Source organism: Onychostruthus taczanowskii, unplaced genomic scaffold, assembly GCF_017590055.1.
Source record: "Onychostruthus taczanowskii isolate IOZ18803 unplaced genomic scaffold, ASM1759005v1 scaffold3, whole genome shotgun sequence".
NCBI classification, from domain to species: Eukaryota; Metazoa; Chordata; class Aves; order Passeriformes; family Passeridae; genus Onychostruthus; species Onychostruthus taczanowskii.
Genome location: NW_024500349.1, coordinates 12815092 through 12840399, shown reverse-complemented (window position 1 = coordinate 12840399; position 25308 = coordinate 12815092). Strand labels below are relative to the sequence as shown.

Sequence of the window (25308 nt, the reverse complement as noted above, 5' to 3'; positions counted from 1 at the left end):
GCTGGTGTGGCTGTCCTGGTAAACCTCCACAGCTCATGGACATCCTACGAGTTTTTCCTGATTACAAACGAAAATAAATGGCATTAGCAAAATTACTTCTCTCCCATTTCACCCCAGCCTAGAAGAGTATATGGTAATATTTGTCTTTGATGCTTAATCATAAATATATTTTTCTAAATCATGTTTTAGTCCTATTTAACTCCTTAGGATTTAGAGAATATTTTTTACTTAGTTGTAAAGTGCATATGAAAAGTGGAATTTTTTCTTTGATGTTTAATCATAAATATATTTTTCTAAATCATGTTTTAGTCCTATTTAGCACCTTAGGAGTTAGAGAATATTTTTTACTTAGTTGTATGAAAAGTGGAATTTTTGTAGAACTTTTCATGTCTTAAGAGGAAGTCTGTGTTGTTTTGAGTGCTGGTTATTTCCCAGTCTTTGCAAAGGACTGAAAACTAGTCTTTTTAACATGCAAAACACTTGTTTTAATTACTTCTGTTTTCACCTGAATGGAACTAAAGACAACATTTTCTTCACTTCAACTCCTTCATTTGAAGCTAAGAACTTCACTGGAAGATGTAAGGTTTTCCTTTTCTGTATGATGTATGGTTAAATATTGTGACATAATGGGCCAGGTGTGTTATTTATTCCACTTGAAATCTACATGTTGAAGAGAGGATATTCAGAAAAAAAACCAGCATACTTCTTGTTGTGGTGCTGGTAAAAAGGATGGATTTTGTGGAAGGGGCAAGAGTGTAATGAAGGCTACAAATACAAGATGGAAATTACTGTAGCTTTTAAACTACTTGCATAGAATATATAATTTGGAATACTTCGATCCTTAGCAAATACTTGGAAATTTCACAACCTTTAAATGCTTTTGAATGCTTATGAATAACTATCTCAATAATTTAAATGTATCTTAGAGAAATAAGTGCATTTTTTTATTGTAAGATAAATTTTGCCAATTTGAGCAGGGGAGTTTACTGGAAATTATTTTCATCCACTTTTATTTCATTTGGCTCTAGATGAGTTACACCAGATACCTGCATTCTCATTAATGTTGTCTTTGTCCATTTCAGTGATCGCTGTGGAGAAGACCCAAACCAGAAAGTAATCCATGGGGTTATTAACTCCTTTGTTCATGTTGAACAGTATAAGAAAAAATTCCCCCTAAAGGTAGGTATGCATTTCTGATTATGTATTTTTAATTTGGAATGTCTACCTAGTATATACGTTATTTGTCCTTTAAACAAAAATCCTCTCTTCTAGTTTTATCAGGAAATTTTTGAGTGTCCTTTTCTGAATGAAACAGGGGAGTATTATAAACAAGAAGCTTCGAACTTATTGCAAGAGTCAAATTGCTCACAGTACATGGAGAAGGTAAGAGATTCTTCAATACACATGCAATAATTGAAATAATTTTACTGATGATACATGTTGTCCTCTACAGTTCTCATAGCTGTTCTTTGTGTTATGCTTTCATGTAATTGAAATTGTACTTTTAAGTGAGAACATAAACTACAAACCTTGCTGTGGATGGACAGTCAGTATCAAAATATTTCAAAATATCAAAAGTCAGGATGAAAATAATAAATGATGACTCAATGGCATGAAAAGTGGAAAAAAAGTCAGAAAAATAAAACACATCTGTTTGATTAGTATTACTTCCTCACTTCCTTATTTTCTTTCAGTTTGGAGTAGGGTAACATTAGAGTTTTAACAATATGTGGTTAGAAAACACTCATAAGTTGTTACAAAACATTATTAAAAATTACATACTCCAAGGTGGATTTTCTTTCATTTTGCTTTGTGGTGTATGAAGTTGTGTTGTGGCTAAATGACTTGTAATTCTTATACCTAGTTTAAGAAAACAAAGATTAATACAACACTGGGAGTCAGTTCTTGGTCCTATACTGTCTGCACTACCAAGATAGAAGGGGTGAGAAGGGCGCTGTGAAATTGCTTTTAAGATAATGGTTACACACCTGTACTGGGACAGGCTAAGACTTCAACTAAACTAAAAGCAGTTTTGCCTATCATTAGCACTCTGCAGCTGCACTACTCTCCCTGGACCCCCCTCATATTCAGGGTGTAAGTGCTTTTATGGCAGTATTCATATGACTTATCTTATGATTAAGCCTATTTCCTTCATTGAGTTATAAAAAGAGCTTTTATTAATAGCTCAGATGTACTCCTGTACCTATTGAGCAGATGTTTACATACAAGCAGATGGATTTGGAACAGTAAAGTGATTCTTTGAGATCTCTTTTTCTTAGATATTGTGGTAAAATTTTCTCAGAAGGAATAAGAAGTATGGTAAGAGAAATTGGGGAAGACTAGTCACAAGGTTAAAGGGAACTAGAAATTTCAAGATGAAAACTATGGAATGCTGGTAGACATCTAGTAGTGACCAAGCCTAGTTAGTACTCAGACTACATTGTGTTCATTTAGTAACAGCCTGATTCAGAAGGACAAAATAAAATGTTAATCCTGCACAGGTTCTTTTGTAACTCTTTTTACTTACTCTTGTTTCTCATTCTACATACATACACTGTGGTATATTCCGGTACTATATAAGTTGTCAGTATTTCTTCAGCTTGTGCTTTAAACTCTTCTCTGTAGGTTTTAGGTAGATTAAAAGATGAAGAAATGCGATGTCGGAAGTACTTGAATCCCAGCTCATATGGCAAAGTGACTCATGAATGCCAACAGAGGATGGTAGCTGATCACTTGCAGTTTCTACATGCAGAATGTCACAATATTATCAGACAAGAGAAAAGAAGTGGTAAGTCTCACTGGTCACAAAAAGATTGAAATGGTTTTTTGTTTAATTCACTTAGCATTGCAATTTCCTATCTTTTTTCGGTGATCTTCTGTGCATATAAACATTTTCAACTAATGTTACTGATCTAGAAATCCCTATTAAACCCTGAATTACATTTTCCTTTTAGCATGTAACTAATTTTTATTCTTCCAAGTATATAGTCATAACCTTGTTTTTACTGCTAACAATCCTTCTTTCAGCTAATGCTCTTTCTCTTTCCTTGTCTTCGTCATCTTAAAAACACACTGAAGTCCTGTGTCCTGTAGAATTTATCATATTTTATGCTTGTGTTTTCTTTTGTAAACCAATGGCTCTGTCTTAACAGATTTCTTCATCATCACTTAACAGGTCAGGCTTATAAAATATTTTGGCATCTTTTCACAGCCACTTTTTATTGTCCTGAATCTTTTGTGACATCTCATCCCAAATCTTTTTTACAGAAGGAGATGCTCTTGTCATTAATATTCCCTGCCTGACTAAAAAAAACATGCTTCCCAATGACTACATGCCTCTTACCTTTGAAAGAATATTTATTCTTGCATGAAATATGGTATCTCTCATGTGAAACAAATTATTTTTCACAGTCAAACTTAAATTGTATCTAATAATGGTGTGTTCAGTTTCCAGGGAATTTTTCAAGCTTGATCAGGGTTTGGATCTATTTTGTTTGGTTTCTTTTTTGGGGGTGCGAGGAGGCAAAATATTATAAAAATAGCAGTTGTTTGTTTAGAGTTGTTTCTCACCTGAGAAAAATTTCAAGCTACCACTGGAGGTAAATAAAAAGTCAAGAAAATACCTAAACTGATTTTAGTCAGCTGCTGCTAAGGGAGATTAAGGAAGGCCAGTGTTTAAAATCAACTGGCACACTATCTCTCCACACTAGCCCACCTCTCTTCTTAGAGTCTCTCCTAAAGATGCTGTGTTGGAAGGGTGAGGTAGTCACAATGGCAGGACTCAGTAAATACTGATAATAGGCCTACTCTTTCCTTTTTTCTTTTGTCAGTGATCCAGTGTATGTTAGGTTTTTTTGTTTGTTTGTTTGTTTGTTTGTTGTTTTGGTTTTTTTTTTGGTCAGTGATCCAGTGTATGTTAATTTTTTCTTTCAAAACAGTTGGTCCTGTTTCTGCACATAAAAAGTTCTGTTTGAAATCTTGGTACTATATTAAGTGTTAATTTTTAGTGTTTCTAAGTGTACTCTATAAAAATGTATCTCTGTTACAGACATGGCAAATATGTATACTCTACTTCGTGCTGTGTCAAGTGGTTTACCTCATATGATTCAGGAACTACAAAACCATATCCATGATGAGGGCCTTAGAGCAACCAGCAATCTTTCTCAGGAAAATGTGAGTTTCTTTAGGCAACTGAAATGACTGTTTGATTAACATTCTTGATTGTTTGCCCTTCCCTTAGTTGTTTTTTTTAATTTTGCGTCCATAAAATTGGTTTGGAACGTGACGGATAAGTTGTAACTTCTCATCAGCATGCTTAGCTGTGCCACATTATCTATTCTGTGAGCTCACTGTTGTAATTGTTGATCTAACCAGAAACAACTGCAGCTAGATATTTCTCATTATTGTTTGCTTAATACTGCCGGGGCAAGTCGGTCCTTTTGTTCTATGTATGCTTTTTTTTTTTTTCCTGAATTTCTTTAAGTCAGTGGCATTTGCTGTTCTGGTATATTAGAAGCCAGTGATTCCATTTTGTAAACACTTGACATCCTGTCCTGATTTCAATCTGATGGTTTTCATAATGGCTTTGTAGTCATTTTGCTTTATATAATCATGTAATTTCTGAAATTTTTTTTTTTTTATTAAAGTGTCTTAAACTTTTTTCTGTTTATGTCTTTTAAATTACTCAATTCCATTTTTGTTTCTCCAGCATTGCTGTTCAGAGACAAACTACAAGCTTTTGTTTGACATTGTATTTGTGCATGTGTACATCTTACTGTCTAGATCTGTGCTCACTTTAGGATGGTGACTTTAGCTATCAGTGTTTCTGTCTATAATAATGCATAAACACAAGCTGTTCTACATTCACTCTGTTACTGACTGCACAGGAATGCTTACTATTCTGTGACTCCACTGTAACTTCAGTGTGCATACTGAAGTCTTTAGTAGTACAGTTTGCTTTCCAATTATTTTTAGGTTTATTGAACTTATTCTTTCAAACTAATAGTGTCTACTCACAGAAATAAATACAGACCTATGAGGGTGGTGACAATTTGCACCCTTATGTAGATAATTTCAAAGTGTGAAATACTTGTTCTGTTGTATAATTTATGTACTTTGAAACATTTTTAATGTGTGACCTGAGAATGTTCTTGGGGAGTTATGCTACAGAGGCAATGCCTTTCACACTGTTGCATTTGTGCCTGCCAGCTTGTCTGTGTAGGGACTCCTCCAGCTCATGTGAGTCATTTCTATGCAGAATATGATGGTGGAATGTAGTGCACGAAATTCAATTGATAACCGCCCTATGAAGGAAAATGTAGAGGGATAATCCAGATTTTCTGTCTCTGAAGTCACTGTGTAGAAGAAGCAGCACTTTATTATATCAGTTGCTTTATGTTAGCATTCATGATTTTTGAAAGGGGTAATAACAGATTTTAGGGAAAAATAGATGGCATGAGAACAGTATAGACTCAAATCTAGGTTGGATAGCAGGACTGTAAACATAGCCTAGACTTTTTATTTCCAAAACATGCTCTAGCATCATAGTGTGACAGTACAGCAGAATCCATCCTCTCAAAATTCACTGTAGTGTTAACTTTTTCAAAATGAGTAATTAGTAAAAAATCTACAACTAATGTAGATGTGTTTGTGTTAGACACTACTACTTTTCTTGCTAACTTGCTTTCTGTTTTATCTACCCTCTTTAGATGCCAACTCAGTTTGTGGAGTCAGTTTTGGAAGTACATAGTAAATTTGTTCAACTGATCAACACTGTTTTGAATGGAGATCAACACTTTATGAGTGCCCTTGACAAGGTAATTTTTGCTTAAGTAAACAAAGCATTGGAAAACAAAATCCAGGATCCTGATTCCGGCTCACCAAAACTCTTCACGGCATCAACACATGGTCAATGATAGTTCATATGCAGTCTTTCTAGTTTAGAAATGTGATGGAGCAAAAGACAATCCAGTGTAAGGGAAAAGATAAATTAAAGGAGACCATTTTAATACTTGTTTTCTGAAAGACCTTTCTTTTCATCATATTTCAAAACACAAAAATGATGCTGATCCTTTCAGTGCAAATATAAGTGCAGATAATAAATAGGCAAGTGTGGGGTTTGGGAGGTTTGTTAATTCTCGCATGCATTTGAACTTGAATTTGCTTGCTGAGATAATGTTTATCTCTGAATGCTCTTAGTATTACTTCCATAGAATATTTGCTTAGATTTTTCAAGTTGACTGCAAAAAATATCTGGAAACTTATATTACTTCAGTCACTGCCATAATAGGTAACTTTTTCCAGGAGAAAGCTGCACTTGAATTTAAATAACAAATATAGGGAAAGAGGCTTGCTGCTCTTTTATTTGAAATGCATAGCCATACAGGTATTTAAGATAACAGTTTCATTATAATAAACTTTAATATTAATCATTATTAATTATAACTAATAAATATATTTTCTTTTTTAAATTTCGTCTGACAGGATGCATACATACAGTTCATTGCTCTTATGTGGTGTGTGCTGTAGTTGCAGTTTGTAGTTAATGTCAGAGTCTAAGCTTTGACAATTATCAGTCAAGGTTTACCTGAAGAGGCATAATGGAGAAGGTACCAGTGATGGTACCAATAGTAGTTACCCATCTGTATTTGTGACATTGATAAAATAATTATTTAGCATTTTAAAACAAATATTTCAATACCAAATACATTTCTCTCTTCATTGTAATTAATGTCATGTACCAGAAGGTGGAGTAACACGAGACTGACAACTTCATTTGCTGGTACATAGAGAGACAATGTACTTTTTCTTAAATACATCAGTTCTTCACTTTGTTGATATTTCTTACAGTAAATACTTAAAATATTGATTTGCTGTTAATTTTTTATGGTGACTATCAAATCACCATTGCTGCCTCCAGTATTATTGCAAAAGATTGCTCCAAGCTTTAAAGATATTGCTATTTCTTGTCCAGTTGTGCATTCTTTTCTCAGAGGAATTCTAGGGACCTATTAGCAAATTTTGCAATCTTGAGGTATTATACAGAATAATTCCTTGTCAGTTTGTCTTTATAATGATAACAACAATATTTTCCTTTTACAGAGGAACTATAATTCCTGGGAACTATGGTCATGAAGTATTTTTGATTCACTGTTAGTTTACAACACTAACTTAAATATGACATGTAGTTTAGAAACTCTGTTTTTCTGATAATATTTTTTCATTTCTAAACTGCCATTATCTCTTTCCTATTTCATCATATTTAGGTTTTTTCAGCCACCATATTGTTTGTACTCTACTACTTCAAATTTCCACTTTCAACAATATATTTTTCTCCTCTTCAGTGTATGAAAAAAAACAACAACCAAAACCACTTCTGTTTCTTACTGCTGTGAACACATCATATAAGTTTTTCAGCTCAACATACATGCTGTTCATGTGCTGCTACTCAAATCTACTTATCTGCACTTATTCCCAAGTTTCTTGCCATCCATTCTTTTGGACCATAATATTGCTGTATACCAAAATCGTAATACTTTTGTGAAGTTTCTAATCAGAACTTAATTTGTTCTTTGGTTTTCTGTAACTATTTTTCGTCTTCTACTCTTTCTACTTTTACTTAATTCTCAACTTAAAAATGTTTAACAACGAAATTCTCATAGGCCAGTAATTTATCCTTTTTATGAGTTGTTTCTTTTTTTATCCCCTTTTGTGTAGTTCAGTTTTATAGGCTCTCAGATGGGTCTTTGCCCTGAGGATTTTTTTGATTTCTTCAAATTTCATAAAAGAAAAAAGTTTAAGTCATTGACAATTTTTCTCTTTGCTCCATGTTTTATGTAGGCTTTGACATCAGTAGTTAACTATCGGGAGCCCAAGTCGATCTGCAAAGCACCTGAGTTGGTAAGTGATGCACACAGAAAGTAATAATTCTTGTATATAACCACCAAATGGATTGCAGTAGGGTTCTTCACATGCATATCCAGCTCTCACACTGGGTCACACGCAGGTGTGTATTTTAGTAGCAACAGCTTAAGCTGCACACACATTTTGTGCGCATGCAAAATTGCTATGGTTTTCATTTTTGGTGTATACTGTATTTTCTGTGGGTGTAGAATGTATCATTTCCCATGAATACAGCCTTTGTGTAGAATGTGAGACAGTAAACTGTGACTTACTTCATGTTTGAACTATTGTAGAAGTTTGGAAATACCTTGGCGTACATTTGTTCTCAAGCTTGACAAGTAGTTTTGGGTTTGATTTTTCTTTTTTTAATTTGAGCTGGCCAAATACTGTGACAACTTGTTAAAGAAATCAGCAAAAGGAATGACAGAGAATGAAGTAGAAGACAAGCTTACAAGTTTCATTACTGTTTTCAAATACATTGACGACAAAGATGTATTCCAAAAGGTAACTTTTCCTATTCAGTCATGATTAAAATGTCGCATTTAAAAAAAGAATGTGGTTATGCTTCTTAAAATCCTCATCTCTGTTCTTTTTAATGCAGTTCTATGCCAGAATGTTGGCCAAAAGATTAATTCATGGTTTGTCTATGTCTATGGATTCTGAAGAAGCGATGATAAACAAACTAAAGGTAAGGTAGGATTCTTCTAACACAGAGTAAACAAATGTAGGAGTATGTAGTGTTGAGAGGGAGCAGCAGAGGGTGCCAGAGGTAACTTAGCAATTGGTAAATCTGTTTCCAATATCTGACAGCAAAAGCTAGTGTTTAGGTAGTCTTTGAAAGAAAAAAGGCTGAGTATCACCTAGGCATTTGAGATTTTTATGAGTTTTTGGATAATTTTATTATCTGCGTTCAAGTCATTGATGTTAACATTAAAAAGGTGTCAAGGACTTTCATAAACATGTCTATCTTTTGATTTTATAAAACAATATTTTTCAAACAGATTAGTGTATATAAGGTGAAACTAAGATAAATATAATTTTATTTTACAATGTTTGTTTTTTATTATAACTAGTGCTTTCTGTAAACATAACAACACTTCTGCTGACTAGATTTTCATATTGTATTAGTTAGGGAACATAATTTGTATGATGAGTACTGTTTTCACTTTGAAACCTGTTACAATATTTCTTCACAGCAAGCCTGTGGTTATGAATTTACCAGCAAGCTCCATCGAATGTATACAGACATGAGCGTTAGTGCTGATCTCAACAATAAATTCAACAACTTCATCAAAAACCAGGACACAATCATTGATTTGGGAATTAGTTTTCAGATATATGTTCTACAGGTACTAATGTATGTTTATTGCTGCTGAGTTATTTGTATTTACCTTTTATGTTCTGATAACAGATATACAATTTTTCTAATTATGAATACTACTTTATATGGGAACTGATGGCCTGTGATCATTGTGGAATTACTTACTTTCCTAGTGTTTCTTTGTAAAATCAAACCACTAGGTTCCTAAACAATGGTGATATAAAATGTCAGTCTTAATTAATACCTCAGTGGGATGTGCAGAAGGTGCAGTAAAAAATTATCAGTAAAACTTCCTGTGTCAGTCGATTGTCTTATGACATAATATACACCATACCTCCACTTAAGAGTATTATTTTTCCTTAACATATATGTTATGTGAAAATGTTAATGCTTTTATTTTTCCCAATACTTTTAGGCTGGTGCATGGCCTCTAACTCAGGCTCCTTCTTCTACATTTGCAATTCCTCAGGAACTGGAAAAAAGTGTACAGATGGTAGGTTAGTAGGAGGCTTCCTGTAAACATGTGGGAAATATAAAATAACTCCAAATGAAAAATCATCACTCTAACAGAGAAAAACTTGAGCTGCTTTATTTTGATTGTAAATTATGTCTATCATGTTTCCAGTCCATATGCAGTGTGGAAGGATCACTCAAATACCTTACTGAATTTATGTATCTATTTGTGTAGCTTTTTCACATCTCTCTTCTACACTTTTTGATTGCTGAAAGAGAGGCTAATACATGCAATCAAATGAACTAGGTTGGTTCTTTGTTTCAAAACCAACTCTTAATATTTAGGTAAAAGAAGATTCTGTTTCTAATATTAAATCTGAACAGTCTTAATAGCAGATTAAGATGCAAATACAGGTTTCTTGTTCCCTGTTTCATAGAAGCTGTTCAAGGTCAAGCTTTGTGCTAAGTTCTCAAAAGCTCATTTTATGATTTCTCAAAGCAGTAAAGGTTTTGCTTTAGCCATATATTTTCTTCCTATGTGATTATTTCTGCTTTGTAGAGGTAGAGTGTTTTGTAGCTTTTGATTATGTTATTGTATTCTAAATGTTACCTGTACAATGTTTGTTAAAAAACAAAATATTTTTGTTGATCTTTGCTAAGGTGTATTTGATGGAGTACAATTTAGGCAATACACATTTTGTATTATTGGACATAAGAGATTTTTATAGTTGTTTTTATACCTTAAATTGCTATTTGATGTAAGTTATAATGGCAAATGTCTTTTTTCTGTGGTGAAGGATCTTTTTCTTGTATTACTGCTGAATATTAGGACTACTTATTCAGCTTTAATTTCCACTTAAGTGGCACTTGTTTTTAGCAATATAATAGTTTCTGACCCAGACTACAGGATCACCAGGTGTGATGAGTTTTTGCTGTCTTTGTGGGTTAAAATAGGAGTATTGTCAGTTGTGCCTCAGTTGGAAAATTGGTACAGAATTGTATATCAGAAGCACCTCAGAGTCTGGGTTGCTTGCTTAATTTCATCATTTTGCCATTTTAAAGGAGCAAACTTTTTCATGTGTCTCCTAGGTTGATGATCAGTGCTTTAAAATAGAATTCCCTAAAGAAACAGAACATGACCTTGAGGGGCTAGTCTTTGAAAATTGTCTGACAATGTCTTTATTTACTGTCCAGTCTGATGATTTGACCCATGGAGAGAGTTCTCTTAGGATTCTGGCAAGGATTTAGAAAGGGAGAAAAAAGTGTTGCAATTGCACTTCAAAGTATGTGAGTACATGTGTAACTGGGCAACCTCTTCAGCAGCTTTTTCTGAGACTGATGAAGCTTCCTCTAAATATATATTTATCTGAGTGGTGTACAAATACTGTTTTTCATACTGTGCAAGCTTGTGGGTGGAGAAACACCTAATTCCTAAAGAGACCAAAACTCCCTGTTTTTATGTTCTCCTTCAATGTTAATCAGTTTCCAGACCAAATCAGAATAAGCCAGATAGGTGTTTGTACACAGTGTTGGCATTGTGGGGTTCAGAGAGTTTGATCTCATTTTAGGGAAAGGTTTTTTGAATCTGTTGAAGTTCTCATTACCAGAGGTAGGCCTTAAATTAAGATTCAGTCATCACTCATCTTCTGAAGGAAAATGCTGTCATGAATGGATCTGCAATGTTTTCATCCAGTGTGATGGACATAAAACCAGTATTTCTTCATGAGGTGGTAGGGTGATGATAAACTGTTGTGAGTAGTTATATGTGTGACTAACTGGTGTTCATTTTGTTTTGCAGTTTGAATTATTTTACAGTCAGCATTTTAGTGGAAGGAAGCTTACTTGGTTACATTATCTTTGTACAGGTAAAAAAAAAAAGTGCTTTGCTGAACTTATGATCTGACAGTTACTTGCTAAAATTTCTTTTCAAATGACAAAAACATGGGGGAGTTGGAACATTATTTTGCATATAAAGTCAATGGACATATTTTGTGTTATAAATTAATATTTAGTACTTAGAATTTCCAAAATCCATGTCTTATAAACTTGTGATTTATTAAATCCAAATAAAACTGGAATTGTATGTTCTTAACTGCAGAAAAGCACTGCAGATCTGCTGAGTTCATAACAATTGCCCTGGAATTGTTTCTGTAGTATTGATGTTCCTTACATAAATATTAAATAATTTTAAGAATGCATATTATACTATTTTGCTCAGGTATCTGACTATCTACATAAATACATACTTTTAATTATTTAATTATTTAGTATTTGTTATTGTTAAGTATTTATTTTAGTAAGTTTCAGTCAATCATGTTTTATTTTAAGTGCTTTCATTATCCGGTTTTAACAACTGAGCACTGCAACATATCACATGGAGAAGAAAACCATAGCCCACAACAATGTAATATAATGAAAATCTAGTTCTGGTAACAGAAGGTTGCTGTTAACTCACACTCACCTTCACGCAGAAAATCTAAATCTGCTTTCAAGTAGATTTCTTCAGTGCTTTTTGTTTTTCATGGGAATTTTAAAAATGTAAGAATATGAAAAAATTTTGATGGACAAGTATTTTACTTTGTTTTTAAATCTTTCCTTTAATCAACTTTCTCATTAATCACTATTCTGAGATTCTGTGTAAGCTGTTAATTGAAGTTTATGCATTGCAATGTGTTGAGTCTACTTGGAATTTCTTCTTTTATGATTATTAGATATTTATTATTATTAGATATTGCACTGTTTGTCTAGTATGCATAGTTAATCAGGGTGGGGTGGTTGTTGTAGGCCACACTGTATATGTGTAAATTCACAGCATCAGTTGTCGTTGTTCCCTTTGAAGTGTTAAATACAGACTTAAGTAGAATTTCTGGAAATGTACTAGGAGCTCTGGTAGTTAGGCTTCAGATGACTTTTCAGCACGTTTCATCAGTTTATAAAATACTACTTGTATCATTACAGGTGAAGTCAAAATGAATTATTTGTGCAAACCTTACGTAGCCATGGTCACAACATACCAAATGGCAGTGTTGCTTGCCTTCAACAACAGTGAGACTGTCAGTTACAAGGAGCTTCAGGACAGTACACAAATGAATGAGAAGGAGCTGACAAAAACCATCAAATCCTTGCTTGATGTCAAAATGATCAACCATGACTCAGACAAGGTATGCCATAGTGATATAAAAACATTTAGTGTTTTCGGTCTTGTCATTCTGATATTTGTTGAGGAATTTTTAAAAATATCCATTGTTTACTTTTATTTTTCTAAGCTTTATTTTTGACCCTTTTGAAAAATTGTAAATCTGTACTTATAAGGAAAGGGACAGGAGGAAGTAGAGTGCCTGTCATATAGGCTTTCTATGCCTATAGCAGCATGAAGAGGTAATAATGCAGAGACTCTTTGTTGTTTCTGTTGCCTTGCTTTCAAAGTTCTACTGAATCACAGGAAGGAGCCCAAGTAGTAAACCAGAGTTCTACAGTGATCCTAAAAAAATATTTGTGGGATTAAGAGACGGAAAGAAAGAGCAATCGTGTTCTTCCTTGTGGACAGATTACAGGAGCAAGAAAGAGAGCAAGGAGGACTTCTGTGAGAGGACTTTTGCTGCAGTTTGCCAGACTTATAATTGTATGAGTTTCTTGGAATTCCAGTAATATCTGAGCTTTGTTTGTGATTCAGGCAGTGATTGATACTTCTTTTTCTGACTCTCATCCTTCTGTATAGCCTTTGTGAAATCTTTTTTCCAGTACAGCAAAGGGCACAGACTTTACTCTGTTAAGAAATACTGCAGAAGAGCCTGTGCATCCCATACAGATATAGCATGTGCTTCCAGCTCACCCAGAAAGCCCACTATGCAGACAGTATCAGACAGAAGGAACTGAGATAAGCGTTCAGTTCACTTACAAGAAGAAATCCCAAGCTGCTATGACAGATGCTTTTGCTTTTAACCAGGAAAATTTTAGAAAATGGGAAATGAGATCACAAGGAAGAGCTGGTGCTTGACTGAAGCATAGGACATGCTTCCAATATCTAGAAATGAGCTCAGGTTGAAACAATTGCTGGGAAGATATCTGGTAAACCATGGGTCAAATAAAACACTGGGAACTATTACAGGAAACAGTGAGACTTTTCATAATCTTAGAATGTTGCCTGTTATTTAAAGGATGTACATTTATTTATGTCTATTGTATAAAGTTCACCCAGTTTCTTAAAGCTTATGTCATAGAAGAAGGAATAATACAGCTTTCCAACCCTTTTACTTTTTAATGTTTACCCCACTGCATTTTCTAGTTCTTTGTCTTCCAAACTACTGTATTCAAGTGTCTTTACTATTTCTGTTTTCTTTGCACTCCATCCAGCAATGTGATAGCAGACCTGTAGACAGTCTATCAGCTTACTTATTAAATAAACAAGTGAGCTTTAGTGGTTTAAGCAGTGGAATTCAATACACAAACTTCCCTTTACCTGTATCTGAGCCAAACAGAAAAGCACAGTATAGTAAATGTTGTAGTTTGCTGTTACTTGTTTGTTCATTTTGTGAACAGTGTGGGGGAAAGAGTATGAGAAGCTTCATCTCAAAATCTTCATTGCTTCATTCGAATCGTGCTTTTTGAGTTCATGCTTGATACATAATTTATTTTGGTTTATATTCAACCATGTCAGCAGAATAATGCTAAAAGTTAATGTTAGCTTATTTTTTTGTTAGCTTATTATTTTTAAATCTCTTGGTCTTTCCCCTTTCATGTTGTATTTTCTATACTATGCCTGATATCCTGGTTTTTATACATATTGTAACAAAGATTATTTGTTGCAAGATACAAAATTAGAATTAATATTGGTTTGAGTGTATATTTACATAAATATTTTCTGTGTTTACTAAAATGTTTGTGCCTTAGACAGTTTGGCAAGATTCCAAGGTCTCAGAATCCCAGTAACTTTATTCTGCTGGAAATTGGTAATACTTGTACAGACTCTTGCCTGGAAACTGCAGAGATCTGTCCAGTCATGCTGTGTTGAATGTAAAGGTGTTTTTACTGTAGGAAACAAATATAGAAATAATAATAATAAGCACATATATATGTGGAAAAGAATCGAGATTCTGACAGGAAAAAATTTTGAATCTGCAGATAGATGTGCACTGTAGAAGTTGCAGTCTGTCAGCTGTTTCTGCTATAACATATCAAAATGTTTAGATGCTTTTCCTTAAATTCTGGAAGACAACTTCTAAAAATTATGAAAGCAGCAGCTCCCCTTTGAGGTCCTGTCATAGATAAATGCAAATCCTACTTTCTTTGCAGGGAGAAATTGCAGGGAGAAAATGACTTTAAATGGAGAGTGTTTGCAACTAAGATAAGCTATCAAAGTATTAAAAGGGAAATTTCTTGCTAAAAAAATTCTTGTAGGGCAGAGTTCTTCAATAGAGCTTTCTGAAATAGATTTGATTTTTGGGTCAGTTAAACTAGCTTTAAAAATTGACCTGGTCCATGTGGCATTTTAGAATTTCCAGCTACAGATCTGAAATTTTTTCTCTGTATGTAAGACCCTAACTGTGACTTTTCAAAGTGAACTGTTACTATTTTCTGGTTCCATGTCTGATTTTAAAAACTGTTGTCTATTGCAGGAAGATATAGAGACAGAGTCTACATTTTCATTAAATATGAACTTCAGCAGTAAACGAACAAAGTTTAAAATTACCACATCAATGCAGAAAGACACACCACAGGCAAGTATTCTTTGATGTTTCTAGCCTGAATAGCTTAGAAAGCTTATTTTTCTAGAATGGAATTTACTGTGTTAGTTTGGTGTATGCAGATGTCAGATTCCATAAGATGTCCAAAAGAAATTTTGTAGGTTTAAAGTTTAAGCAATGCCATTTTTTTGAACTGGAAATATAGGCAAGAGAAGATGAAATAGGGAACAAGAATTAGAATAAAAAGATAAACAAAATGGTAATACCAAATGGTATTGATATTTAGTCTATGTCGTGAGACTCTTGTTGCTGGTGTTTATAAAGGAACCTACTGCAAGAACAGCAGAACCAATCAACTATTTTCCTATGGTTTTGTGTTCTTTGGCGACTAAAATCAACTCCTGTGTTGTTAATCCATGTTCTCAGTGTATCTCCTAAGACACAGGATTTTGTACAAGATGGGTATGTGCTGCCAAACTCAATGTATTAGTCAATTCTGATTGCTTTTCTCCCTAGCAGAAATGTTGGTTTAGATGCCTCTCTCCTACCTGCTGACTTTCATGAAACCTGATATCCTTAATTTATGGACATGCTTTTACTGGAATTGAACTACACATGCATTTTTTTAAATATAGTTCACCACTATTAGTGAAATAAAAAGCAGAGATTCAAGATCCTTTTATGCAGTCTTTACTGGTCTTACAGTGTTTTGAGCATTACTGTTCTTCCTGTGTCACAGGAGATGGAGCAGACCCGAAGTGCTGTGGATGAAGACAGGAAAATGTATCTTCAAGCTGCTATAGTCCGTATCATGAAGGCACGTAAAGTGCTGCGACATAATGCTCTTATTCAGGAGGTAAGAGAAGTCCTTGAGTTTTATTTCATGAAAATCTTCAGGGTAGTAGGGTAGAACATCAGATTACAAAACTCAGCCATGTGGAAACCAGTACTCCAGCAAAATTAGTGAGAATTTCCCTGGAGTCTGTTTTGAACTGCAGTACTGGAGCACTAGCTGGGATCCATCAATCTTGTAAATGTGTCTTAGCACCAAAGCATTAAATTCCTGCTCTTTCCTGTTGGCTGGTTCTATGCCAGGAGATGTATCCTATAAAAATCATTGCCAGAGCTATGGGTTCAGTTGAAAACATGAATAGGGATATTCTAGTATGGAATTTCCACAGAAGCACTTAGCCAATTCTGTGCTCTAATCATTATTTTATTATAACTAATGGTTTAAATTTTAAAAGTTGTCTGAGTATGGAGACATGCTCCCTTTTCCACAAAGTGGTACGGTTCTCTAGATTTTTTAGATTCCAGATTAATGACCTGTGAACTGTCACAGTCTGGCTTGGAAGGAAGTGTTATTTCTTTAGTTTTTCTCCCACTTTCCCATCTGCTGGTTGCCTGCCTAATTGTATTTCTCATTCCAGCCTAACATTTGCTTCTTCCAGCCAGTTCCCAGTTTTACTTTTCTCAACCTTCCAAAGCTCTTTCTTCAGTTTAATTCATTCTTGCATCTCTGAGCCTTGCTGGACGGCCTCAGAGAAGACTAGTGGGAGGGGGAATTGAGATTCCTGTTTCATTCAACCATTTTGAGCATAGAGGTGGAGAGACATTGAGTAATTTGTGGTCAGGGAGGAAACGGTTTACCACACCCACTCCTTAATTTTTATTTCTTATAAAAACCTAGCACCAACAGGGAGTTTGTAAGCCCAGAAGATGCAGTGTGAGACGTCTTAAAGATTTTGTATATTGAAGAAGTATTTTTATGTAAATAGTCTGAAAACAAGCTTAATTTGAGAAATCTGATTTTGAATACCTAAAAGATGAGGCAGCATAGGTCCTGATTCTCAGAATCTTTGTTTTTTTGGTTTCCCATTATTTAAACCATCTATACAATTATCATGAAATTGTGTAAGAATTTGCAATTAAAACTAGAAAATTATAGGGAAGCCCTTTCATCTTTGAGAATACTTTTTTCTGCCCACTGTCAAATTATTAGAAAAATTTATTGAAATGTACTTTGCCTGATATCAGTTTAAAAGGGTGAAATAGATTACAAATTTCTGTGTTTTAGAAACAAATCCTTTCTGGTTGCTTCTTCCTTTGTGTAGTGGAAGAGCCACTTTGTTACATGCCCCTGCTATGTTTTGCTCTGGCAGGGCCCTTGCAGAATAGTAACATTAGAACCTTTTTCTTCAGCTTTGCAAAAAAGGTGGATATTTTCATGGTTACTCAGTTAAAAACTAGGTAGAGAGTATAGTTGTGATATTGTTACTAATTCTGGTTCCACTGTTATTTTTATCATGCTGTTTATATTCTTATATTAATGTATCAATTAAAATATGCTGTTTGACTTCATGAGTAAGAATGAGTATTTCTGAAAGGAGTCAGTTTACTATGAATAGTTAATATTTTCTCACCTTGCTAGTATTTTTTTCTTAGCTATAGGGGCAGGATTATACTGTTAGAGAGATTGAGACTCCTAACCCTAATGTAGTTACCTCTGATTCTAACACTACTGCACCACACATTTCATTTAGGTGTCCAAGAAAATACTTCAGGCCCTTGGTAGACCTGTATATGTCAGCATGTGGTCTTTGTGGAATTGTTAATTGTGTTAGATGCACCCTGATAATTTCAATTCTAGCTCAATGTTGCAGTCCCCTGCAGGGTGAGATAGCTTTTCCTATAAAATGAGTAAGACTGGAAGAGTAGTGGAGGGAAGACATCAGAGCAGTCATTCCCAGAAAATTTTTATTCTGATCATCAGGTATTTTTGTCTATCCTTCTTACTTGTACTGTATTTGTTACAAAAAAAAGCAGCAACAACAAGAAAACCCATACCAATACAAAATTCTCTTGTTGTGTCTGTCTTAAGTAAATACAGGAAGTGTGATTATGACAATCAGCTTCAGTGGAGGGCTAAGTTTGGTGAAATCCGAGCAGACCTATCAGCTTGTTAGCACCCAGTTTCTCCTCACTTGTGCTGCTGTGGAACATACCAGACCCTTGGCTGTTAGCCCAACAAAACTCACTCTTTTGAGGTTTTTGTTTGCTTTGCTGGGTGAGTTCCACCTGGTGAGTTCTGTTGGCCCACAGAAGGTCCCAGCAAACTCTAGAGCTGGGACAATGCCAGCCATGACAAGTTGTAAAGAAAACTGAAAATTCAGCTGAAACAAAAATAATTTTCTTTACAGAAGAAATAAGAAACTACAGAATATATTGTGTCACTTGAGTAGTAAGATCTTCTGTTTGAAAAATTTTCCTGCTTATAGATTTGCACATTCTATTGGTGCAGACAATTTCTTCCCCTTCCCTACGACAGAATGGGCAAAACTGAGAATTTCTAAGAGACATCTAAAGTTTTGCCTGGATTGGCAATTTCTTCCACAATGCAAATACAGATTTGTTTTTACAATAAATATCTTCTTACTGCATGTATTAAAAAGTTCCAGCATAGCCAGATGGAACTCACTAAATTGTAGTTCTGTCTTCAGTGACTCAAGAAAGAGAAGTTCATCCTGATTTTCTCCAATCGTATAGGAAAGCAGGTTAGTGGTAGGGGAACTCCACTGTGATAGTAGTGAAAAAATGTGTTAATATTAGATTAATTTTTAACATGGATATTTTTTTCATTAGTACTGTGACAAATGAAGCAAGCGAGAGGAGTGAGGAGATCTGGGATGTGGCCAAAGTAACCAGTGAGCTGACCAGTCAGTTTCAGTGTCCTGACATTTATACATAGAGATACTTTCTTGTTTGTTATAAATTTGTTATAAATCTTGTTTGTTATAAATTAACTATTCCAGGGGTATTTTATTCTGCCTTTAAAAGAAAAATGTACTGAATTTACCTTAAAGCTTTTAGCAAATATTTAGATGACATTTATAACTGTGAAAAATAAAAATAACATAATAAAAAAAACTGTGTCTTTCTTTTGCAGGTGATTAGCCAATCAAGAGCTAGGTTTAACCCAAGTATCAGCATGATTAAGAAGTGTATTGAAGTCCTGATAGACAAACAGTACATAGAGCGAAGCCAGGCCTCTGCAGACGAATACAGTTATGTAGCATGATGTTGCTATCCTGCAGGTATGATTGTAAGGAGATCATTGCTGTCACTGTTTGGTGTGTTCCTGTGGGAAGAGGCAGGCCTGTGCCTCCATAATTGGTCACTTGGCAGCCCCTGTTTTTCTGCTGTTTACAACATCACCAGTGCCATGTCATGAGCGTCAATGAAAATGCCTATAGATATTTCAAGCTCATGTCATTATGACATTTCTTAAAACTTTACTAAAAGAATGAGTGAAGTATTGCTGAAATGTGGAGAATTGGTTGGGTACCATGCTTTTTTTTTTCCCCCTCCCCTTTCACGTTTGCAGTTGATGTTTTTTAATGTATCTTAAGACAAAGTAAAAGAAAAAAAATCACACAAAAAACCTAAATATTGTAATATGACAGATAACCTAATAATTGTATCTACATTAAAATGTAAAAAAAAATGACGAACATGATACTGCTGCTTGTCAAATAAAAAAATAAAGTTATATAATGTGTCTCGAATGATTGTAGAGCTGGATATAGCATTAATGTCTGTAAATATTATTCAGGCCTGAAGAGTAAAAATAATGTTATGTGTTTGGGTTTTGGATAACCTCAGAAGTAGGTCTGACATAACAACTAATTTATATAAAACTGAATACCAGGTATGTCATGTTTGATGTGATTATAAAAATATTTATGGTTAAGTGCACATCTTGTTTTCTTGAGATTAGGCTAATTTGCATTCTCGGTGCCTGAAGGCCTCTGCTGTGTCTGTTAATCCTACACTGTAGGAATACGTTACATGAGAAAATAAACTGATGTTTGAGGGGATTTAAATGGTGTAGTTCACAAACACTTAGGCATAGTTATCATGAACATCAAAGATCGAGTTCAGTGGCTTGGGAAAGCATATAGCAGGCAGGTAACTGAAAAATGTTTTTTCTCTAATGTATGGGTTGAAGCACTACATGGATGGGTGTCTCTATTTGTTTCCACATAAACTCATACTGCTTGTTTCTTGTTTTCCCTCCTGACTCCTAGGGTTGTTTTTATCACGTTTTGTTTTCCTCTGCCCCAGTTAGATTTCCAGCTGTTAGGGTGAGACAAGAAATCCACAGGCTATTTCATGTCCTGTGTTGTTCATCAAGGTTGGCATGGTGACTGTTCACTCTTAAACAAGCAAACTATAATTTTTAAAGGTACCAACTCTACCACTGGAAGTGAATGGAATTTAAGAGCATTGAGAGTTTAAACACACTGAATGCAGAAGAGTTTCCTCATGACTATGCCTGCAATTACGATTGACAGGATAAATATTAAGTTTAAATGTTCTATTTTTGCCAGATTTATTTGCGTGCATATAAAAATACATATGTAGATACATACTATTTGCAGTATTTTTTTAGATTGTGTAGTATCACCTACTAAAATCCACACATTAAGAACTGATTTTAAGGAAAAGCAAACCTTTGGAGGGAGCTTTTTATTCTTTTTTTCTTTTCTAGTTCTTCACTGTATGAAAGGCTTCTCTCCAACTCTCACATTCTTGCTGTCTCTTATTTCTTAAATGGTATTGCATTCATATAATATCTACAGAGTATAGGAAACTTCCTGTGGTTAACTAGGAAATGCATCAAAAAGTGGTGCTATGTTTTTCTGATGTGGATTTTGCTAAGGATGAATAAAGGGCAATAAACAATAAAGTGCAATAAACATTCCTTCCATATTGATGGTGTTTTATCCCACTATGCTAAGATCTAAATTTTTTAACATGGATTTATGTCTTCAAGAAGTGAGGTTTTTAAACTAACTGTAATTTGGTGCTGTAGATCATTGTCTAAAGTGTTAATTTAGAGTTGTCTCTATGTGGTGGGAGACAGCACAGGTGCTTATACTGTCACCAGCTGTAGTAAACAGGAGACACGTCAGCATAGATTTTGACTGGAGTGACTTCTAATCTATTTCAGTGTGGAGCAGTTCTGTGCTTTATTAAAAAAAAATTCGTTGCATCTAAGGACAAAAAATGGGGGCAATATTCTATTACATAACGCAAAAAAAAAAGGAAAAAATATTTCCTGAATGCTGAATTAGCACATCCTTTCTCCAGAAAACAAACTAACAGTGACACCAAAGTTTCTGGAAACAAATGTAGTTTATCTTGTATTTGAGTCAACAGATTTTAAGCTTGTTAATAAAAACTTTATTTAAATATAGATTCGAGTAACAAAATTTTAAGGCTGAGTTTGAAGAAGGCTTGACCAATTTATTTTCAGAATCATTTCATAGGCAACACAAGAACTACACTGCTCTAGCCCAAACGTGCAAGGTTTTAACATTACCTTATCTCTCAATTTTTGCATACCTAAAGCATCATTTTGGGTTTTAGGTAAGCATGCTGCTGAGTTGAGACATGTTTAGTGAGTTAAAAACATTCATCTATTTCAGTGCAGTTGGCATCCCCAGATGATGTCTTTCATAATTACACACTAAATCAGTCTTTTCAGTGGCTCTCAAGAAATGTTGTTATAGCTGGGAAACCTTTTGAATTCTACTTTATAAATCACACCTTCCCCCTCAGGAAAAAAGAAGTGCAAAATTCAGATCCCTGTAGCTAGGTTATGACACTGAAATCATTGCTGGCACACAGGGATGCAGTTTATAGTGTGGAGCTTCAGCCTGGCAGCCAATACCTTTGGCAAGTGTAGGTTCAAAATATGAAGTGCTAATGGGTATTAACAGGAGAGGCAAATTGTAAGAAAGAGAAGATAGCCAAAAATGTCATACAGTTTGTTTTTTTTACTAGAAGAAACTGGTATAACTGTACTGCTTTTTTTGTTGTTTGCTTGTATGCCTATTGACATGTATGACCTGCTAGTGTATAGAAGCCATACAGCTGAGTGGAAACATAATGGTTTCATACATCTCAAACATGCCTAATATCAAAATGCATTTTACCTCTGGTATTGAGTACTACTGATCATTCTTGCACTAACTGAAAAGGTGTTTCTGTGATGTTCTAATTTGTCTTGATTGTCTAGTTTTAGGAAAGAAAAGTGTACCTGCATCTTAGTGTGTTCATACACACAAGGCAACCAGAGCTATGAAAGGGACACTGAAAAGGTGTTTCTGTGATGTTCTAATTTGTCTTGATTGTTTTTAGGAAAGAAAAGTGTCCCTGCATCTTAGTATGTTTATACACACAAGGCAACCAGAGCTATAAAAGGGATTTAATCACCATAACATAAACTGTTTGCAAAGTAGTGTCATTACTTTCAATGAGTACATCACCTTTCCAAATAAGCAGAGTACAGAAACTGGTCAGTGGAGAAATAAATTTTATGAACTGATATCTTTCAGTTATGCTTAGAAAGACATTTCTTATCCTTAAAAAAATTAATTTTAAAAGCAAACACTGCAACGTAGTATTGATATCAAGCAAATTCTAATAATAAATATAAATTCTTTATACCCTAGGACAGATCTTTTAGGACTGTCCATGCTTTACAAATATGGTAAGTACTTGGAGTTAATTAATCTAAGATATCACAATGTATGAAAGCATATTCTCCAGAAAGAATTGTTATTACCCTGATTGTTTTCTCTTATTGCAAATCTGAATTCGTCTTTACTTGTTTATGGTAAGTTGTACTGTGCTTTTGAGCTGATAAGAAAATGGTATTTTTCAGTTTTGTCGGGGAAAGAAGAGGAAGAGTCAAAAAAGTGTTTGAGTATAATAAGTTTAAAACGGTGCAAGACTTCGATAAACATGCTTGCGTGATTTGAAAGAGGAGGGGTGTGAGAAATAGATTTGTAAAGGATTCTTAAAACCTGACTGAAAGCTCACACAGTCTTGTACATCTATATGTAAACTGAGATAAGGTGTGCTGACTTGGAAAGGCTATGGAATAGAAATTATATTGTTAAGAGAGAGATTGAACTCGAAACAAGTTTCAAATTATGGCTTTGCAAAAAGGCCAGATATTTTGGAGATGCATTGTAGCAAGACTACATGAGGTAAAATAATGGGTGATTGGTGTAGGAGTATTAGTAGCATTGTGTGGCAAAAGCTAATAGGCTGAAAAACATTTATAAAGAATTGTAATCAGGAAAGAAGTTGGCTTCTAATAGAATGACATTGAGTTTTACATCTCTTACCTCTCACCTTCTATGAGACTGATAACAGAATAAAATCTTTTAAAACGCCTCTCAGTTGCCCCATCTCTGTAGAGCTGGGATTTTCCAACAGGGGGATGAATAAATATGATAGTAAAAGTAACCAAACATATCCATGTACATATACATGCTTGGATGTGCATTTGTTCTTGTCTCCATTCTGTGGAATTCACAATTGCATCAATAAGGAAGAACACAACAGGCAGCAAAGCAGAGAGGTAGATAAGAGGCTGGCTGGTTGGCATCTGGCAGTCGTGTTGGTGCTGCTCCCACCAGCTGTCCCAGGAGTACAACACAAGATGTGAAAGCTCCCTTAGTCTCCCCAGTAAGCCCAGCCTTGCGTATGCATCTGGGAAGTGAAGGACTAAGCCTCAGTAGTACAGAGCAAGCCTAATGGTATTGTTGGCCACTTCTAAAACAGTTCTAGTAATTTAGGGAATTACTTTAACCATTCATGTCTACATTCTTTTTAGGGTCCCTGTGACTGAAAGCTGAGTGGTGATTTAAGCAAAATTGAAATAGTCACTTGTTTGGTTGTTTTGGCTGGAGTAACAAGCAGCTGGCATTAACACCATCCTAAATTCTTCCTCAGCAGGGTGCATGCATTCTGTTACAGTATCAGGTACAAAGTACACTTGAACCACTGGCAAACTTGGTGTACATGAGCCCTTTTCTAGAGCTTCTGGACTAGCTGGAAATCTGATATTTTACAGAGGAGGGCTATACTAGCTTTCTGTGTCCTCTCTTCCACTGAGATAAATAAAATCACACACTGGTGTTCTTTAAGATTTGCTCTCCAAATCTTTGATACAGTTGTATACCATGAACAGAAAATTATTTATTTTAGGACTACAGAAAGTAACGTAGGACAAAATACTTGCCAATGTCTGTATAGCCATCTTTCAGTCTGACTTTTATCCAACCAAACATTCGATATATTGGTGTTTACAAGAGCAGTGGATACATAAGGAAGTTGTTTGGCATGTTCTCATCTGAAGGAGGCCTTGTTCTTAACATAATCACTGAATGGCAAACACTGTAATTATCACCTTTTGGTGGAAGCTGGTGGTTCTGATGTGTGTCAAACTGGCTTTTTCCAGCAGCTGAGAACAGTAGCACTGTTGCTGTCAACAGTCAGTAAAGAGGAGTGATTTGAGGGCAGTCTGGAAACTTGGCAGATTGCTGTTGCCTGTCTTTTAATGTTGGTTATATAATTTGTAACCTATTAGGTATATATGATTAAAAGTGCAGTACTTCTCTGGTAGTATTTCACATTATATTGAACAGTTTCAGTTGAGTTTCGTAAGATGTATTTAGTCTGGTTTTTTTAAAAACTCTACTCATGAGTCCATTTTCTTTCGAGACACCAGCTTAATAGCATTCGTGATCTTCAAAACCTGAGTTTGAGAGAATAAAAGAAAAAACCTGAAACTCATGATACCGCGTACTCATCTGTATATTTGAAGCCAGTTCAGGATGTTTTATGAGATTTGTTTTAAGAAATGCCAGGCATTTGGCTCGTTCAGAGTGGTGAGATACATGGAATGAGGTGCTGCCTGGAGCTGATCAAGAGGAGGCTGTCAGTGGGAGGGTATGAACAATCCTCTGATCCTTATGCTTTGGAAGTCGATGTAGTGCACAGAATCCAGCACATCACATGCTCTCCTCAGGGTTTGTTCTCTTTTAAAGAGAGGCACAAGCTGTGATGCTAGTGGGTGTTCAAGAAACT

At 34.8% G+C, this 25308-nt stretch overlaps 1 protein-coding gene across 4 annotated transcripts in view; it reads left to right on the top strand.

Moving 5' to 3' along the window:
* CUL2 (cullin 2) overlaps positions 1–19909 on the top strand; it is a 40848-nt gene extending 20939 nt beyond the window's left edge. For all 4 annotated transcript variants that reach the window (XM_041408651.1, XM_041408653.1, XM_041408654.1 and 1 more), the window contains exons 7-21: positions 1083–1179; positions 1273–1383; positions 2626–2788; positions 4049–4173; positions 5709–5816; positions 7840–7899; positions 8278–8406; positions 8504–8590; positions 9099–9251; positions 9639–9716; positions 11475–11541; positions 12635–12837; positions 15292–15393; positions 16100–16216; positions 19307–19909. In XM_041408651.1, coding sequence (XP_041264585.1) covers positions 1083–1179; positions 1273–1383; positions 2626–2788; positions 4049–4173; positions 5709–5816; positions 7840–7899; positions 8278–8406; positions 8504–8590; positions 9099–9251; positions 9639–9716; positions 11475–11541; positions 12635–12837; positions 15292–15393; positions 16100–16216; positions 19307–19438 — 1732 coding nt within the window. In that variant the 3' untranslated portion in view covers positions 19439–19909. The remainder of the gene's footprint in view (positions 1–1082; positions 1180–1272; positions 1384–2625; positions 2789–4048; positions 4174–5708; positions 5817–7839; positions 7900–8277; positions 8407–8503; positions 8591–9098; positions 9252–9638; positions 9717–11474; positions 11542–12634; positions 12838–15291; positions 15394–16099; positions 16217–19306) is intronic.
* Positions 19910–25308: the final 5399 nt, after the last annotated feature.